The sequence below is a fragment of the Melanaphis sacchari genome, unplaced genomic scaffold (genome assembly GCF_002803265.2).
Source record: "Melanaphis sacchari strain LSU unplaced genomic scaffold, SCAv2.0 Contig76_pilon_pilon, whole genome shotgun sequence".
Taxonomy (NCBI): Eukaryota; Metazoa; Arthropoda; class Insecta; order Hemiptera; family Aphididae; genus Melanaphis; species Melanaphis sacchari.
Window position 1 is genome coordinate 473,641 of NW_020271544.1, and position 19,978 is coordinate 493,618.

The 19,978-nt window shown below is 30.4% G+C and overlaps 1 protein-coding gene and 1 long non-coding RNA gene across 3 annotated transcripts in view; one reads left to right on the plus strand and one right to left on the minus strand.

Annotated features, from left to right (window-relative positions):
• LOC112601193 overlaps positions 1 to 7,978 on the minus strand; it is a 32,355-nt gene extending 24,377 nt beyond the window's left edge. Inside the window, exon 1 of the long non-coding RNA XR_003115041.1 lies at positions 7,916 to 7,978. This is a non-coding gene — a long non-coding RNA (uncharacterized LOC112601193). The remainder of the gene's footprint in view (positions 1 to 7,915) is intronic.
• The window catches only part of LOC112601189 (A disintegrin and metalloproteinase with thrombospondin motifs 1), a 51,551-nt gene that overhangs the window by 20,691 nt on the left and 10,882 nt on the right, over positions 1 to 19,978 (plus strand). For both annotated transcript variants that reach the window (XM_025348661.1, XM_025348660.1), the window contains 6 exons: positions 2,911 to 2,974; positions 4,607 to 4,815; positions 10,411 to 10,497; positions 19,265 to 19,496; positions 19,580 to 19,697; positions 19,845 to 19,974. In XM_025348661.1, the coding sequence (XP_025204446.1) occupies positions 2,911 to 2,974; positions 4,607 to 4,815; positions 10,411 to 10,497; positions 19,265 to 19,496; positions 19,580 to 19,697; positions 19,845 to 19,974 (840 nt within the window). The remainder of the gene's footprint in view (positions 1 to 2,910; positions 2,975 to 4,606; positions 4,816 to 10,410; positions 10,498 to 19,264; positions 19,497 to 19,579; positions 19,698 to 19,844; positions 19,975 to 19,978) is intronic.

Here is a 19,978-nt window from a genome sequence, read left to right on the forward strand (position 1 = left end):
TACTTTGCACCTACATCAGTCAAACGTTCAAACGTCCGACCGCAAATCTCGATCGGGACACGCGACCCGCGAACTGAAATACTCGAAACGAAACAAAATTCCAACGGTGCGGTAAATCGTCGTCGATCGTTTTGTCACGATTGACGACCTCCTCCCGTGCAGGCACCGCCACCGCATCGATACCACCTCGGTCGATTGCCCTATTGTTTCAAGGATTGTGTGCGCACGGCGCGTTATTGTCATTCGATAGTAATAATCGAAACGCGTTTACGATTATTCAAAAATAATTTTCTATTTCGTTTCTCGTACACGCGTTACCTGTAAATGGTAATAATCCGCAATAAGTCGACTGCGGCATAGTGTTCCAATCCTAAATCGACATAATAATCGACTATACGTTGTCTCTTTAATGCCTAATAAACAATAATTATTATTACTGTTCAAAACCGATTTAGCTCGATTTTATGTAAAATATAAAAGTTCACATCGATTAGCTAACAAAAATCAGTCCATGTCACGAAGATCTCTCTCTCTCTCTCTCTCTACCTCTCTTTCTCAGTATATATAACATTAAGTATATTCAAAATAATGTTTATGTTATTATTCAATAGTTTTTTCGCGTTTTTTATTTACTCGACGTAATGCTATACCAAACTTTAATCGCGAGAATAATATAAATAATAAATATGTATAACAATAATATTATATTGTTTCAACCTTAAATTATGTTTGTTTTAAAGCGATTCTACACGGAAGATGATTTATGATAATTGAAGGTCTTGTTTAGTTACGATTCACGATTATTATCTACAAAATTGAAATTCATAAAAGATAATCATAAAAAAAAAAAAAATAATGAATAATTGACGTATATAGTGTTATTCCACAATGAATTTATATTACTTAAGAACAGCGTACGCGCATTATATTGTGTGTTTTTTATATCGCTGATCAACGTTTGTCCGTACCTAATCGTTTACCTTTACGATCGGAAGACGATGAAAGTGTTTAATAACAGTTCACGCATTTCCATACATTTGCAGATAATTTCGACTTATAATATTACAATTTTTTTTTTTTTAAATTCATGGCGCCAACTTTCGCCGAACGGTTAATGATCCGAATCGTCATCGTATGTATATCATGACCACGTGGGCAAATTCGCGCTTTCTGCGGTGTCGTTGGCTCAATATACGTGACCAATTATAATAAAGACACATGAGAGACATTCCTCAAGGTAAACGAAAATCCTTGTGGTCGCGATACGATCCTGTGGTGTTATCAGCTCTTCGACAGGCCGTACGCGATATTATGATGAATTCATTATAATTTTGTCGGTTTTTTTTTTTTTTTAAGTCCTTGGACTCCGTATATAATATATATGTAGAATTTACATCCTAACACATACACACACACACATACTCATAATTTTATAGACACGGACACGGGACGACGTCACCCTCAGCCGCCATCTAGTGTGGTTCTCGACCTTCTATACGGGACGAGGTCGGCCTCAGCGTTTTCGACCGTAATCCGTCACTCTACTGCAGCTGAACAAAATAATGCTTTTCTCATTGTCCTGGTTTTTTGTGTTATCGTGATAACAAATAATAATATTACTATTCCGTGTGGTTTGTCGACCGTATAATGCGACGGCGGCAACCGATATCCACCCTAAACAATGGGCTGCCGTCGGGGCTAACGAACCTGTACCTATATCTCGTCGCATACGTGTGTATGCATGGCGTCATGTGCTGGACCTATAAAATACGGAACATATATTTTAATAACGCATTATTGTACGCGCGGTCCGAATGCCTGATGTTCGAATGGCGGGCAGGTTAAGAGACTCATCGTGATAGGTATACAATGTACGTAGTATATACGTACGTCATATCGTACGCCGCACCGCTCACTGTTGAAAAACTGTCATAATGTGAGGGCAAGTTGGATAATAATATGTTGTTTAGTATCCGGTTACTTTTTTTATAAGTACCATTATTTAATAGTCTATTAGGTACAGAAGATTGAAATCTCGAAATATTTTTCGACGCGATGTCCAGTTTTTGTTTTTTAAACGGCCGACTGCAGAGTTAAGTCTATAGAATTTTTCTACAGAGCCTATATTAAGTCTATAACACTCAGAATGTCAAAAGCTAAGTTTATCGATTTCCATACGGTAGTGAACTCTTGCGTCGTCGCGGAGTAACCGTGTAAGCATCTTATCGCAAAACTGTCTGCAACACCTTTTTGCTACTCACATTTTATAGTGTTGCCATTTTCTAATGTCACGGTCAAGAACTTTATTCCCACAAGAAATAAAAAAAAAAACTCGTTAGCTGTGCCTATATATAGGTATCTACGTGTATACACTCAGAGACGGGGATTTCTACATTTATTTCTCTTTTGAATCGGATGTATTAAATTACTGTACCTATGTATAATGCAGGATATTATCTCCGCCATGCATTACGCAATCGCGACTTCACATTGCTCGACTGGATGCATTTTTACGCAACTCATAAAGATATCTCGAGACAACTGTACGTAGCGTAGACATTTGTTACCTATGTTCTCATATCAAATCGGTCGAGGGCGGAAAAATTAGACACCCAGCTGGAACTCATAATATGTAATATAAATTATACGTACCTACACACTACACACAGATTTATCACTGAACTCAATATTTTAAGTGTCTCTATAATACACCAAACCGTATGACTTTACATGTATACAAGTATTTTATGTAAGTGCATAATATACGAATCACGAGCTAATATTGTCGTCAAACGCCATTCCAACCAAAATGGCTATTACGTACAATTTATAGAAATAGACTTTAATAAAAATATTGTTCACAGGTAAACTTGAGTACTCAAGTAATAAATATTTTGTTTTTGATTTCAGTTACACGAGCACATGGACGTGGATGGCCTGAGGACATTGTTTCACGTGGAACATCATTCGAAAGGTATGAATCTCATCTATTAAAATACGTATTATCTATTTTATTTAATTATTTGACGCGGGTCATAATTCATAACCTGCGTTAGGAAACATATATATAATATATATAGCGGATACGACATTATAAGCATTTACTCGTATACACGCTATTCACATATATTTTAGTTAGATATATTCCAGCGGGATTATACACATTCAGTGTTCGCCATCTAATGTTTCCGGAAACATTGTAACAGCTGCTTAAGTTTTACTGTTCGTAAATAATTTGAATTTAAAATACGCCGCTCAAGTTTATACTATTCAGAATACCAATGGAATATTACGTTAGGTACATTATTGAGAGACTGAGCTTATACCGCGGAGTAAATTGTATGATTCTGTAAATATACGAGTATATAGCGTCAATAGATTACACATTTATACCTACAATTTGAAAGTACGAATATTAATGAGATTTTTTTTATGATCGGGGACATTTCATAGCTGCAATATCAACTATACAATATACATAGACATTTTTATTTAATTCTAATTATCACTACAAGTTGTGAGCCAACTGGGGAAAAGGTGGAAAACGATCATTCCACTCCAGCTGTACTGCAGTTATATATAGACACATAGTATCTACTATAACTCGTTTTAACATAATAGTCTATTTCACGAATGGCGAAAAAAGTATCTCCAAAGTATCACCTATCGAGATTTCTGCAGATTACATCATGCTCTTTGCACATTATACGATACCCTGCAGAGTAGCTATTCCCATTTTATAGGTTAGTAATGTTAGTTTAGTATACCATCATACACTATTCGTTCCGGAAAATACATTTCAGCAAACCTATGTAGATCTATTATCTACTGCAAATCTATAGCCTAACCGTCGGTGACAAGGAACGCTATATGCTATATAGAGACTATGGAGTTATTTATCTGTGCCAGCTGGTTAGGTTTACCTAACCACACGATATTATACTATGCGAGATTTTCTCCTCTTCTTCGCGTTTCTTGCACGCCGCTACAACAGGAGTTTCTATTACACAAATGTGTTATACTTATGTAGGTGTTTGCGTAGGTTCCAGATTTATACTAATAATGCTGTCTGCCTCGTTAACACCGGTCAACGTTCTCTCTAAACCCCATCCAACCACTGTATGATATATATTTACATACACCTTTGGTACCTATAACTTTATATCATCTGACTTATTTAATTATTTTCTGCAATTTTACTTACGCGTTAATTTTTTGATAACTAAGTATAAATTGATTAATACGATGGATAAACATTATTAATATTGAACTATTTAGTGTTAATAACTATGGACTTTGTCATCATAAACAATCCTTGTATCATACAACCATTAAATAATAATATAATGAAGGCGCATTTCACCACGCCATACACAAAATGTATATATATATATATTAATAACAAACGAAAAACAATCGGAGGAAAAATAATTTAATTTATTACTACAAGAAATGTTTAAAGTTTAAATTTAGCATAAATCCTATTTTATAGGCCTTAAATATGACGCGTATAATACGATACGTAATGAATAAATTGTATAATAATATTAAGTAATAACTATATAATAGACTTTTATGGGTTAATTATCTTGTAATTTGTTCACAGTGCCCGTTTACGAGGTGATAAGCCTGCACTCGATTGTCAAACGGGATGCGGACGGCGCTCACAAGGTTCGACTGAAGGCGTTTGGAGAACACCACGACTTACAACTAGAGCCTTCCGATCGGCTTTTCACGGGCGACAAGTTACGTGCCTGGATGGCACATCACAACTCCACCACAGATACAGTACACTATACCGAACTACCCAACGATGTAAGTCCTCATCAATATTTTAATATTAATTCATTTTATTGCATTAGATATATAACATAATATATAATATATTATATATGCATATTTTCATTAGTATATCGAATACCTGCTAGTATTTGACTATGTAGAAAACTATAATAAATATAGATTACGAGATTATATGACCTATGAAACATTTTTAATGCAAGTCCTTTATAAATGACCGAATTTCTCTCTATAACAATTTTGCGATTAAAAATTATCTACTAATTAATATAACTATCATAAGCGTAATTATTACATAAAATAACATAGGTATTAAATACAAACGATATCGCAATATATTGATAATTTTTTTTGTTTAACTTTTAAACTTCCGATCATATCAATTGTGTATTAAATCGGCTATAACATAATGTGACTTTAACCTGCTTAAGAATATAATTTAGTATTATTTACGATTTGTCGCATAAAAATGTAATAATACCTATTAACTACGTATGAGGCATATTATACCTACGTCATCATCGTAATTTTACGGGTTATACCGGTTGTAAACCTTATTTATTGGATACTTTTGTACTAAAAAATCATTTTTAAAATGAAAACTTAATTTCAATTTATTTAAATTTTTTTTTTTTTGAGTTTTGGCTACGAAATTTTAATAATAAATAATACAACGAATTTAAACATCAAAGAACTTATAATGTATTTAGATGAATGATTTCAATATTTTTGCAGATATTCTGATTTTACTGAAATTAATAATTATTATAAAAATATTTGTACAAATCAACTATAATTTTCGACATGGTTTTAAACATGTTCAATGAATTATAATAATAATAACTTATTTTATTACACAATACTCGGTTATTCGAATCTAGAAATGGTACAATGCGCATCGATTATTATTATTATTATTATTATACACCGTGATATGTAAAATTCAAAGAAATGTTCAATTTTTATTAAGTTAACCATTTATTTAAAATATATTTACAATCTATACGAGACAAGGTATAATGAGCAAGTGTGTTGACATGCGTAATTTGACATAAAGTAACATTAATAGGAAGGCTCCCAGCAGTGTCACCTGACCAGAAATCAAATGTTCAATTTAAAAATTTAAATTAAATAATTTTTAGTTGGGATGGCCTTACAAAATCATCAACTAAAATATTAATAGGATGATGAAAATTTATTTTGAGCCTCTTAATTTTTCCTTTTGTTTACCGATTAAAATTATAATGAACAACGATGTTTATTTATATATAAAGCCATAAAGGTAAACATAAATAATATATTGTACCTATGAAACGTATATATAGATTATAATAATTATATATTTGGTTTAGAAGTAAGTACATTGAATTTCATTTTAACTACTTTTTATATAAATTTTTTTTATTATTTTACTTATTCGCTGCAATAATATAATATGTATTAGAACGTTTTTTTCGAAGTTCCAACCGGTTTCCAACTTCTTGCCCTTAAACGATAACGCTTATCGTCGGATTTTCCTGTTTTTACCCCATCTAAAACCAAGCGTAGGTGACGGTTATATACTATTATACATGTGCGTGTGTGTTATTCGTGTACACAATTCGTGTTTGTTTATGTGTGGTGTTATCTGCGTATTGTGATGTCACTCGTCGAGGTTATACTATTGAATACTATCAAATAATAATGGAAACGTTAGATAAAACACATATATATACATGGCAAGGTACTATAACATACAGTATGAATAAAACATTGACAATATCTATATACTCGTTACGACCGTTCACCATACTGAATTAAAATCACTAGTTGACAATTATTTATAATGTTGAACTCATTAAACATTGTCCTGGTAAATTTATGTGTAATTTTTTGTGAGTTTTTGTTAAAATGATGAATAAAAAAAAATTTACTATATATTGTAATAATTTAACATTTAAATACAAATAATTTTATAATTTTTTACTTTTTATATAATCTGTGCGTATATTCAAGATTTTTATAAAAATATTATAATGTTTTAGAATACATAGTACCTAATTTGTAAAAAAAATGACCGAGAAATAGGATGATAATTTTTTTTTTTTAGAATACTATGATTCATTTTTTGGCGGAATAGGTATTTAAAAAGATATATAACATACATTTTTTTTATTTTATAACAATGTAATACATAAAATCCTCTTGTAGCAGAAAAACAAACTGTTAATCCGGCAGTAAAAGTATACACATTTTCTTGTATATGGTAAGTCATTTTACCGTTTAGTTGAAATAAAAAAAACCATAATAATAAGATTTTAATAAATTAATTATACTCTTCCCCTCCGATCATCAGGACGCAACGTTTTTGGCTTTTTTCCAAATATTTAAATCTCGCATTATAACGATAATAAGTATTACCTACATTTAAGTGTGCTCATTGAAAATTAAGTAGTTTTTGCATTCGTTATTGGATATTATTTTTATTTTTTTTTTGTCAGTTACAGACCAGCTTGACGAGTATTATGAAACGATGCAAATAGTTCGTTGCTACTATAATAAATGGAATATTTTATGTTATGTATTATTATCATATGATTGATAACTTCACTTAGTATATGTGCAAACTTTTGACGCAATTATATACCTAACGTATAATACGTAATATAAATATACATTAAAAACCATGTAAGATTTTTTTCACTGTAGATTTATACATTTCTAAGTCTAATAGCCAATAGATAATTCTATTTTAGAAATTTTTAGTTATTATAATAAAATAAATGGAGAGTTTTACTATAAGTCATTTCAACAAAACATTAGTAAGTAAAATCTCTTTTTGAGGACTTTGAATAATAAATATCTAACGTCTATATTGGATTTGAGTCTTTTTTCGATTATTGAAATTGAAAATTTTAAATTTATAAGTTTTGATAAGTATAGAATTGATTGGCATAGAATTATAAGTTAGATGTCGGTACAATATATAGCTATGAGGATTACATCTCAACTTCAATACTCTAAATATTTACTAATTTAAATATTTTTAAGCTATAAAAATAAACTTATTTAATATTCATGCATTAAGATTTTACCTCCTAAGATAATTACTGATAAATCTGAAATAAATACTTACTTAAATCCTAATCGCAGATAAAATCACGTCATCTTAAAATAAAATCAAAAAAATCTTAAAAAGGAAATATATTAATTATTAATCCTTTAGTACCTACATCATTTTACACATAGTGATAACTGTAAAACCTAAAATAGCACTAAATCGTCCTTATATAATTCAGCGGTCAGTTATCGTTTACTATCAAAATGATTTCCTCATTATAGTATAGGTCGTTCAAGGTTCATTTTAATACTTACAAATACATAAAGTAATAAATTATAATATAATATACTTATATAAATATAAAGCGTAAACATTATGTCAGCGAAACGGTTTGTTTAAAAAAAAATACTTAATCTATACGCACATTCGTGATTCATCTGTGTAAATTGTACAATAATGTATGAATATTCTATACAATAACCAATATGAATATTCAAGTAAAAATTATTATTATGTTCATACATATAACAGCGTGTGTGTCGTGTGTGCGTTACGTAAGAATAAACACCCACGCATCATAAGTTTATCACTAGCGTCAAGGTGTGGTCTTTTTAACGGCTAATACGCATTTTAAATGCACACGATATTTACACCTATATATATATTGTATATTTATACACGTGATTTCTCCGTGAAATGTAATAATTACGGAACAAAACCAACACACTCTTTCCGCGTGCGCGTATGATACATAATAATGATACTGAAATATTGCAGTCGTTAACAAATTTATAATATATAATAATAATATATAGGTACGTAAGTACGTATCCTGCACAAAGAGCTCGCTTATACATAATAGCATAATAGAAATATACGAAATACGATGTACCTACGTATATAAAGCATAATTATTATGTAACTGCCCGGGGCCGAAAACCGCTCGAGTTGTTTTCATTTATATATATATTTATTACTCACATCAAATACCTATTAAATCATGTAATTATTGGTCAGAAAATTATTTAAAGAGATATAACTCGCTTAAAACGACTAAACGTAGTAATGTTTCTTTATATAAATATGTTTCACGTGCGTTGCCTTTTATCATGTAATATTATATAATATATATAATATACATTGACAATTAACCGATAAAACTAAAGAGACAAATACTTCTAGGATGCGAGTTTAAATACATTTGAGATATGACTTATATATGTTTATAAATAATCTGCACGTTGTTCATAAATACTACGTCATGTAAACGATGGGCACGATGCTCCTGATGACCTATAAATATTATACACAATATTATGCATTATAATTTGTAATTTCCGTTAAATGATGAACATATTTTATGCGTTACATAACTCAGTGTGTCAATGTGGCGTGAAATGGATTGACTCGTATAAATCAACGAAACTTGTATCGAGAAATTGTATTTGCAAACAAAAAAAACACTTCGCCACGGTAAATTATTATGTACAAGTACACGAATGTACACTTAAAATATATTACAACACAATATAATATTGTATGAACAAAAATAGAAACATACTAATTCTATAGTTTGACACTTCCTACGCGCTACAGTCTAGGTAATATCGCCTAAGCTTTATTGTTAGGGAGGCTTGTGACGACGTAGTGATATACACCTTGTACCACTCCCTGTCATATATCTATGAATTTCCTAACAACATAAACAAACGAAAAAATGAAATAATTCTTATTGATAAAATCAATTTTCTATTTCCTCATTACCTATTAAATATGTATTTTTAAATTTGAAAAACGATCTATTAGAAAACATCTAACATGTCTAATTATTACAAAAAAATTTGAAATTATATTAAAACTGATATTGATATAGTTTCTACAACTAGTATAATCGTTAATTATGCACCAATAGAGATTGGAATTTGTAACTCTATTTTTTCGAATCATAAATCTTAAAATTAATCATAATAATAACGATAATATTAAGAATTCACTATACCTATATATCATTAGTAAAATGTCCGTATCAAATAAAAAAATTAAATTCATTAATATTTTTAATGAATCATCAATACATAATATTATTTCGATATTATGAGAGCCTAATATTTCATAAAATGAACAGTATTTTATTAATCAATTTATAAAGAGGGATGATTTTCATATGGTTCTCTTGTGGTAGTGCTACACTCATTGATATATTGCATGGTGATAAATCGTATTTACGATGTAGGTAGAAGTGACTTTGATCAGCCAGCTACCAACTATTTACCACGATAATGATGACGGTTTTATATATATCCTATGACTTATACATATATATATATTTTACTTATTTTGACTAACAACCCACCTATATTATATTATACCTAACCTTAATACAACGATATCGTTGTGAAGATGAAAGAACCAAATGCATTGCGTATCTATTCAAGATAATTTGATTCTTTTATATTGTTACGTTGTTGAGAATTCTATGTACCTCCTACTAAATAATATATATAACGTTGTTATACGCCTATAATATACTAGAATTTTTTTAACCAGTTGTTTTCGTTTGTCTTTTGCAGGAACACATCGGTGTGCCGTATCAAGATGTCGATAAACGAGCGGCGGTCGTCTTACACAACGACCACGAGGACGGAACGATTCTTATGGTAAGTCAGTTGCGTGACAAGGTCGAGTCAAAATACCATAATACAATAATATAACGACATTATTATAATAGAAGATAATAAATATTATATATATAATAAAATGTCAGGCCGTGAGACGGATCGCTGTCGTTGTTGTAATCAAAGTAAACCCGAGAGCCGCTAGAGTTACGCGTTGACAAACACAATAATCAATGCGTCTTCATTTAATGTATTGTATATAATTAGGTTTAGAAAAATAATCTACGAACAACGCGATTTTTAAATTTTGTGTAGATAATATTAATATACATATATAAGTATACATAATTAATATAATATATATGCGTAACGAGGCGACGAAATAAGGTCGTTTGAACATATATATATACGTGAAACGGTTTTTTTTTTCACTCAGTGTTCTTCTTTGATTAATAAATTGGCACGGAGACCGAGCACAGTCGTTATTGGGTCATTGAACAATATATATAATTGAAAAAAAAAATTATTATTATCATAACGAATATTATTCTTCGGGAGCCATTGCGCAACCCGGTTTCGATTATTTTATAACAATACAAATATATATAAATGGAACGACAAGACATCAAACAATAATACACTTATAATATGATGGTATCGTATATACATACATCATCGGATACTTCATAGATGGTCAGACTTGTGAAATCGCCACTGGGAATCATGATTCGGACGTGCGATGGATCCCACGACAGCGACGCGATCGTCGCGTCGTATTGTTGTAAATCGCAGGCTAATATCGAACACTACGGGCGCGACAGTACATATAATAATAATATTACGGATTGTACGCATCGTACGGTGGATTGGAGTGATTGGACACGGTATTCGTTCCGGTTACGCGTGGTGTCTGACCCCTAGACGAGGTTACACAATATTATATAAATTATGACACTGCAGTAGTCGTGTATTGCGGATCTGACTACAGACACACGTAAATCGGCTAAAAAGTCAAAAAATGTAGTATATATACTTGCATAGATATATACCAGCTTAAACAAATCTCACGGATTTGGTATATCTATATTTTTTATATACGTTATATAATGCTATACGTATATACCGTATATACACTCGCGTTATATACGTACGCGAATACAATATACAATATCAGTGCCGTTCAAGCACGTTCGTCGAAAAATTTGCAATTCGTATATATGTATAATAATGCGCCAGCTCAAGGTTTGAGCAAAAAAACAATAATATTTGGATGCGGAGTCAACAATTCTGCCTCCCATCCTATGCCAACCTATATACCTTTAATTTGACACGAGGTTACCTACATCTATTACACTACAATACAATATAACTCTATGTTATATAATATATATAATATATATACATAAATATTATACGCACGTGTATCCGTACGATGTATTTCGGTTTCCCTAGAAATTTGATTAGTTGAACATATAATATAATATTACGTCGAACTTCGATCGCCTCGCCAATGTGTATAAATATACATCATTTTTTTATATCCTTATATACATTTGATAAGATATAATATTTTAATATGATCGACAATTTTATTTATCAATCTCGATATGAATGCTTATACAAATCAGAATGAAAACAAAAACCTATTCCGCCGTGTATGATGATATTCGAATGGCATTGTATACCATACGTACTCGTATGCCTATCTATAATAATATTATAAATAAGTTATATAATGCATACAGAAAATCGTTGGGAATTTAAACCTATTGTCTTACGATCAGTTGGCTAATAAGTACCTATATATATTGTAAATAAATACGATATAGTACCTAATGTAAAGCGAAGTACCTTAACAATATAAACTATATAAAATATAATAAGACTGCCAAGGTACAATAATATATAGTTTTGAAAATTATTATAATATATTTTAATAATCTATACTTCGGCGACGAACAACAATAAAGCGAGCAAGAGACTTTAACGTACGCACTGACGTAATAGCGCTGAAGACCGTCTTGAATCTAATTTATACCATAGCTACGTACAAAACAATATAGAGATATTAATCGAAAAAAACCAAGACGAATATGGAGATGTGCGTTTTCTAAGTCGACGGGATGTCGTTTTCTATAAAAGTAAAATTTCAACTTTTATATTCGCTAATCTTTAAAGAATATCTGTATTATAATAGCGGCTAATTATAATATATACTATACAATATATATAGTTGTACAATGTTATTGAAACGTTTAAAGTGGAGAAATACAGCTCATGTAGTCACGTAACCATAAATCCCATTAAAAAGAAGTCAAATCATTTAATGATATGTGCCATTCCTCCATACGCAAAAATTACTGTAAAGCAAGTAAATATATTATTATTATAATAGTACCTTCATAGATTTGTTTCCGAAATAAAATTTACTATACATAGTGTTTAATAAGTTTTGAAATGATCATTAGACTAATTCGGACTTATAAACGATAATATGATATAATTAATGAAATTAATAAATATTTTAAATTTTACATTATAAATATACAGCAATGTTATCATTTACATCTATTATTGCTCCATGTAGGCATTAAAATATGCATATAGTAATAAAAGTTTTCAATCTTATTGAACACCTATAGTATAAATTAAAATGAATAAAATATGTTCCACAAACATATTCAATGACTATTCAATTTAAAATAATGAGACATCATCATATTAAAATAATTTTAACCTGCTTTGGCTTATACATTTTATACAGGTTATATACTATAGAATATAGATACATGTATAAACATATTTTTTAATTTTACCTACATATATAATATATATATATATATATATATAAGTATAAAGAGTTTGTAAGGAATACAATTTATTGTTTCAATTATAATTTATAACATATACATTACGTAGTAATGATTTGAAGTAATTTTTTTATTTCTTTGCATAATTTTTGAAAAAATCTAAGGTACCCATCATGATTTTTTAAATGTTAAATGTAGTCTAAGTGGTTTTTATTTTCACAAATAATAAATAAGCTATATTAATACACCATGTCCAGTAAAAATGTTTACCTTGAAACCTCTACGGGATAATATTTAAAAAAATTAATTTTAACTTTGTTTTATATTCTCACGGAAACTTAACAAAACCACCTACTCTCACTTTTCTTGTGAAAACCACAATTGTAATGAAAAAAAAATTATCACTGTAACGATTTGTTTAAATAGTTTCGTCTAAAAAAAAAAAGATTTGATTAATATTGTTATTGTTTTGTTAATGGATAAATAATATTTTTCTCAACTACGTACGTTAACGTCAATAACAATAATGAATAATGATCATGATAAAACATACTATAAGCGTTATATTGTCATTGTTGGCAAATCAACTTATCAATAATAGCACATAAAAAATATTATCTATAATTAATTTTAATTAAAGAACATAATAAATATTCTAATTTTATAACCAGTTCTGGGTGCGTGTATTAGGCAATAATGCATTTAAATATCTTGTAATTTTCATCAGATAACAATTTGTTTACAAAACACAAACGTTTGAATTCGTTAACACCCGCAGCGAATACATTTATAGGTTGTATAGAACATAAGTAGACAGCGCACGAGTTCAATAACGATAATGAGCCGAGTCGTATCAAAAAAATTAGTCAAAATTAATGAAACCTGAATATCCACGCAATACGCTCATCGAACGGTGATATATTTTTTATGCCGTTCTTCGTCTTTACCTCTAAAATGTATATGTTTATGTTTATCGTTCGAGTGCCACAAACATAAAATATAAAAATTAAAAAACAACGGTATATATTACATAGATATAATATAACAGGGATTTAACAAATATGCTGTGACGTGTTCCAAAAAAATAACGCCAACGTGCACGAACTTTTATGAGTGTTTAGCATTGAATTTTCTTTTGTCAAATAACGAATAAACTATACACTCTAAGAGCCTATACTTTAAATGATATTCAAGCAATAAAAAATAAAACTCAGATGGTTTACAATTATTTATATACTAGTATTATTATTGTCAGAAAAAAATATTTTGAAATATTGAAAGATCTCCGCCCCCAGAATGGCTTAATATGTAGATAAAATAAGGACATTCGCATAACAGGTCATTTCCTAAATCATTCATAAATGCATAATTGATGGTCTACTGATATATACGAAATACTTATACGTTATAGTATCAGAAAAATTATGTGGCTTAAATCAAAATTATTTCATACAAAAATCATTGAAAAAAAAAATTGCCAATTAAATTATATATGTATCTATAGAAAATATTATACCTAAGCTATAACACTGTTAAAAGAAACTTTTAGACCATCTGATATACAAATTCAGAAATAAAAATATATACATTTGATATGTGTCGATGTAAATATTATATGACATTCATAAATTTAGGGGTGTAAAATGTATAAATATAGGCATACCACCCTGGTCTATGGAGTGTGCAAAAATGAAAGGACTTATTCGCGCGTACGTCGCCGTCGTTTACATATATATATGACTATAAGTATTAATAATTTTTTATTCACTTAACTGTGATGACTAATTCGTTTATAATATATTATAAAATTTTGACGTGTTAATAAAATACGTGCCATATAACGCTAACCAATATAGACGATTATTATTAATTTATTTAACGCTCGTTATTTAATGATTCATCATTTTGTGTTTTCACTTTTCCAGTTAAATGTTTATAATGTATTATTATTAGTTGGGCATATAATATATACATAGATAGATAGATACTTTACTATTCTTTACACCTTGTAAAATATACCTAAATTATGGTGGCTATTCGTCCCGGATTTCCCAGGACGTTGTCGGTGTAGGAATCCATGTCCCCAGCGTCCCGAATAGTTTATCGGGGCACCAATTAATTGTACTGGGTTTTTTTCATAATTATTTTACTTACTCGATTGTCGATTTTATTATTGAACAAAACGTAATTGTAAATATTAATTATTACAACGATATTTGACATTGAACGTCGGAATGTGTGACAATGACAATAATAAAAATTAAAAACTTTCTAAATTTAGACAACCTTTACTGCCTTAAACTTTTGATTACATTTACAATCGCTAGTCGGGAAAAACCATGTTATGATTTTCGAATTTCAAGAAATGCGATTACGAAAGATAATAATATATAATTATTTCAATGTATAGTTTATTGTTTACTGTATTACTGTACTCCAGTAGTCTCAGACTTCAGTAATCAGTATGCATTTATATGCGGACAATATTGGTTGTACGCAACTGTGAAGTCTATCAACGGTTTTTTACATATTAATACTTTATATTGTCGTGATTTTATGTAGTTCATTTTTTATTTTTTTTTAACATAGTGACTATGCCACTAAAAATACTCTGTCATTTTAATGAGAAATGTCAAAATTATTTCCCATCTATTCAAAAACAAGCCTATACTGATGATTTCAAGGTACAGTGTATAACTTGTCATAGAACATTTTCAGTAATTCATGGTCGACGATCGGACTTAAATGATCACTTCAAAACGCAAAAACATAAATTGACTCCAAGATAATCAGTTCAATCTGGTAAGATTTCCAACAATTTTTCTGGTTCGGTTTCTACTAAAAATTATTTTTTGTTAGCCACCCGCGAAATTATTTTCGTATACCATATAGTAATTTACAATCAAAGTTCTCGTTCTATCATTCTATGCCCTGTACATCGGAATTGATTCATCAATATTTAAATGACAAAAAATTCACGTATGTAAAATTTACCTAGATAGATATATTTTAAAAGTGTTAAATAAATTAAGTTATCTTATCTAATTGATTAATTTTAATATTTTTGTATACCTAACGAGTAATGACTAATGTCCTAATTAACTATTAACGGGTAATGTCTATTATAAAATAAACTCTTACTCTGTACCTACTATATAGAATACAGGTAGATATAAAAATAAATTCACAACAACTTTTAGCTAATAACACTAACCATAATACATGACAATATAACATTTATCCTTTATTTAATAGCTACGAATATGATATTATGAATTATTTACCTACAAAATATGTGTAATTATTCTGAGAACATGAATTTTTCGGCACGAACTTTCGTGATTCCACGAGAATACGAGGTTGTCCCCTATATGTGTAGGTATAGATACTTAAATATATTCACAAAAAAAGACGTCTCGCCCAAGTTTCAATCGCATTAACGTCATAACAATAATAATACACATGAGCTGGTAAATTATTATTAGTGCACATAATGCATAATAAAAATGTACTACGTGTCTATCGGGTGCATGTCATCATTATTATTATATACGAGATACGTATATGGGTACGTATAAGCAAACGCGAGACCGTGCGGTTTTATATACGTGCTTTTTCTGTTTCTATTCCTTTTTAATTTTTAGTTTCTTGGCTTTGGCTCAAAAATCCATTTTTGTTTCAAAATTTGTACAAATATTTAACGTCCGTGTTTGTTTTATTTAACCATACACGTGTATTTTGTTTATTGTACACTCCTTCCATTACTCAAACAGCATATATTATAAAGATGTACCTACCTACCTTTCTCTGCCGATCGTCAACTCGATTTTATTATATTTTTTTTATTACTCTCAAACAGTCTTAATCCTTTCACTGCTATGTTTGCATATATGCGAGTAATCAAATCTAAAATTTAAAAAAATAAACGGGAAAATTGTTATCGGCATATTCAGCTTATAAAACGGTGACAGGAAAATGTATTTCTTTAGCTGACTTTCAATTGCAATTAATTATTGAACTGATATTAAAATATCAATGTGAAGGTGGCGTCACAAATATTTTCAAAATGTCCAAATCTTCCAGTATAAGGTGATAAAATATTTTTATTTTATTTTTCAAAAATCCAGCACAGGGCGAGTACTTGTGATTTTAGTACATTGCAGTGAAAGGGTTAACACTTGGCTGCCGTTTTTGCTTCTTACCACTGGTCACCCGTATTATAGGTATTTCATAACCGTTATTATTTTACGACGCGCTTGCAATGTAAATATTATCGACCAGACGCCATTGAATAAAATTACACTATGACCGTATTGAGAGGTAGATACTGAATAGTAGTAGAACCTACTGACAAAACGTTTACGCGGTGTAGGTACTTAATAGCGTGTTAATTTTCGTTGTTTAGTTATGCATTTTTGTTTTTTGTTTGTCTTATGAACTGCAGAATATTGCTTCGGGACGTGTCTACTCTGCATTGAAACCTAAGTCATCGTATTATCATTATATTATTAGGTATTATTATTTACTATACCTTGTGGCGTTGACATCGTCCAATACCTAATAGAGACAACAATAATCTATACACGCACGCCATGTTATATTGTATTCAATGAAATTTGATTCTGAAAAGAAATTATTTTTTTTTTCACGAACTCTGCCTATTGTTGTTTAATTGCATTGCAATATGACAGGCTTTATGAAACACGTCATTATTATTAATAATATAATATGTTACTCTCGTACTTGAAATGCGATTCGGCACTTAATAGTCAGGATACTAATACATAATTATTTACTTAGAACATTATTTCATCGGGGATACAGAGTTTATACTAACAAAAAAAAAAATAAAATCAAATGGTCGTTTTGAATGTATACATATATATAATAATTTTAATGAACCTCGAATATGTATTATAATATAGTTTGCCAAAAACCAAAAACTAGAAAAGTGGAAATGTCATTAATGTGGAATATAAATATGTTTTAATTTGCCATTAAATTATCAGAACATTTGTTTATAATACAATAAAACATAGTACAGTTTTTAAATCGAGTATATATGAATATTATATATACTTATATCTATATGTGTTATTGATTTTTAATTCGATAATTTAAATTAGCTATTAAATCGTTTACATTTTAATTTACTTACGCGGCATGCGCATGAGATATTATAAATCATTATTTAACCTGTGAAATTAAATTTGTCGATTGCAATATACTTAGTTGAGTGTGCAACAGAATAATATACCCGACTATTAGCCGTTCCCTGCAGTCTTGCGTATATATGTTCGCAGCGTCAAAAACACCGGTTTTTTTTTTAAATTAAGACATGATACTCACATAATATACATATATTAGCGTACTCGTCGACAGTATATAATAATGATACTGTTTATACATAAAAAATGTATCGAATCCAGTACACGCGTAGTAGGTCGTTGTAGACGCCTAGTTATAGTTTTATAACTATAGATATAGGTACACGGGTATTTTTTTACGCGTTCGAAGCTGAAGCCGTTTTACCGCGTCGGTGCTAATGCTATTACACGAAATTATTTTTATAAAGATTTGTGATGCAAAGCGACTTTCTTGGAATAGTAAGACGACGAGCTAGAGAAAAAAAATCGCCTGATACGTGTTATTTCCAGTTTTCACCATAAATCAATATAATATTATTGTGCATACGTGAATCTAAATAGCATAATATTATACATTACACATCATACATGTGTATAATAACGGTTTGTAGCGTGAAAAAAAATATTAAATTATAGTATATTTGTCTGCACGGCAACCGGTTTCCACGGACACGATTGTCTCCTCGTCCTAATCGTATCCCAATTTACCGAAACTTGTGTCGCATCATACCGCGACTGCGCGATATATAATAATAATAAAGTGCATATCGGTTCAATCGGTCGAATTGATATTGTATTTTTAAAAACGAAATCGGAATTGTTAATTTTATTTCACGTACGGTTCGGTTTTAGGAAGGTACCATTGGCGATCATTTGGTGGTGAAACCCGTGCCGGCCGAGTACAGGAGACACGTACAGTCTGCCACCTCGGACGATGAGATGTTCTTGGACCAAGAGCTCCGAGACAGCGAAAACGAAGTGTCCGACCAAGGTTTCCCGCTCAAGTCACAAAAGTTCGTAGCCCATCACAAGCACGTAGTGTACAGGAGGAATCCCGATACCGACCGAACAGCGGGAGATTACGGTAAGACACAACGCCGAGCCCCGTGGCAATAGGTTAGGTGTAAAAAATTGTTATTAACTCGAAATGGTTTCGTTTTTTTATAGCGCTAATGGAACCAGACGCGTTGCCGAGGAGCAGGCGAAAAAGATCGATCACCAAACGGGAAGCTCCGTACGCCATTTACCCGGAAATAATGGTCATCGTCGACTACGACGGTTACAGGTACGCACCGCCATAATTCAGGTTTAACGGATCACGCGATGATAATAATAAATTGTTTACAATTTAACGCACGATAAATTAGTATCTAATGGTTTATTTACACATAATAACGATTGCACATTTTAAATAAAACTTATTTGTATACAGGTTGCACGGGGGAGACAATGTACAGATTAAACGTTACTTTGTGTCCTTCTGGAACGGCGTGGACCTCAGGTACAGGCTGCTCAAGGGTCCAAAAATACGTATAAGCATCGCGGGAATCATAATATCGCGGGTAA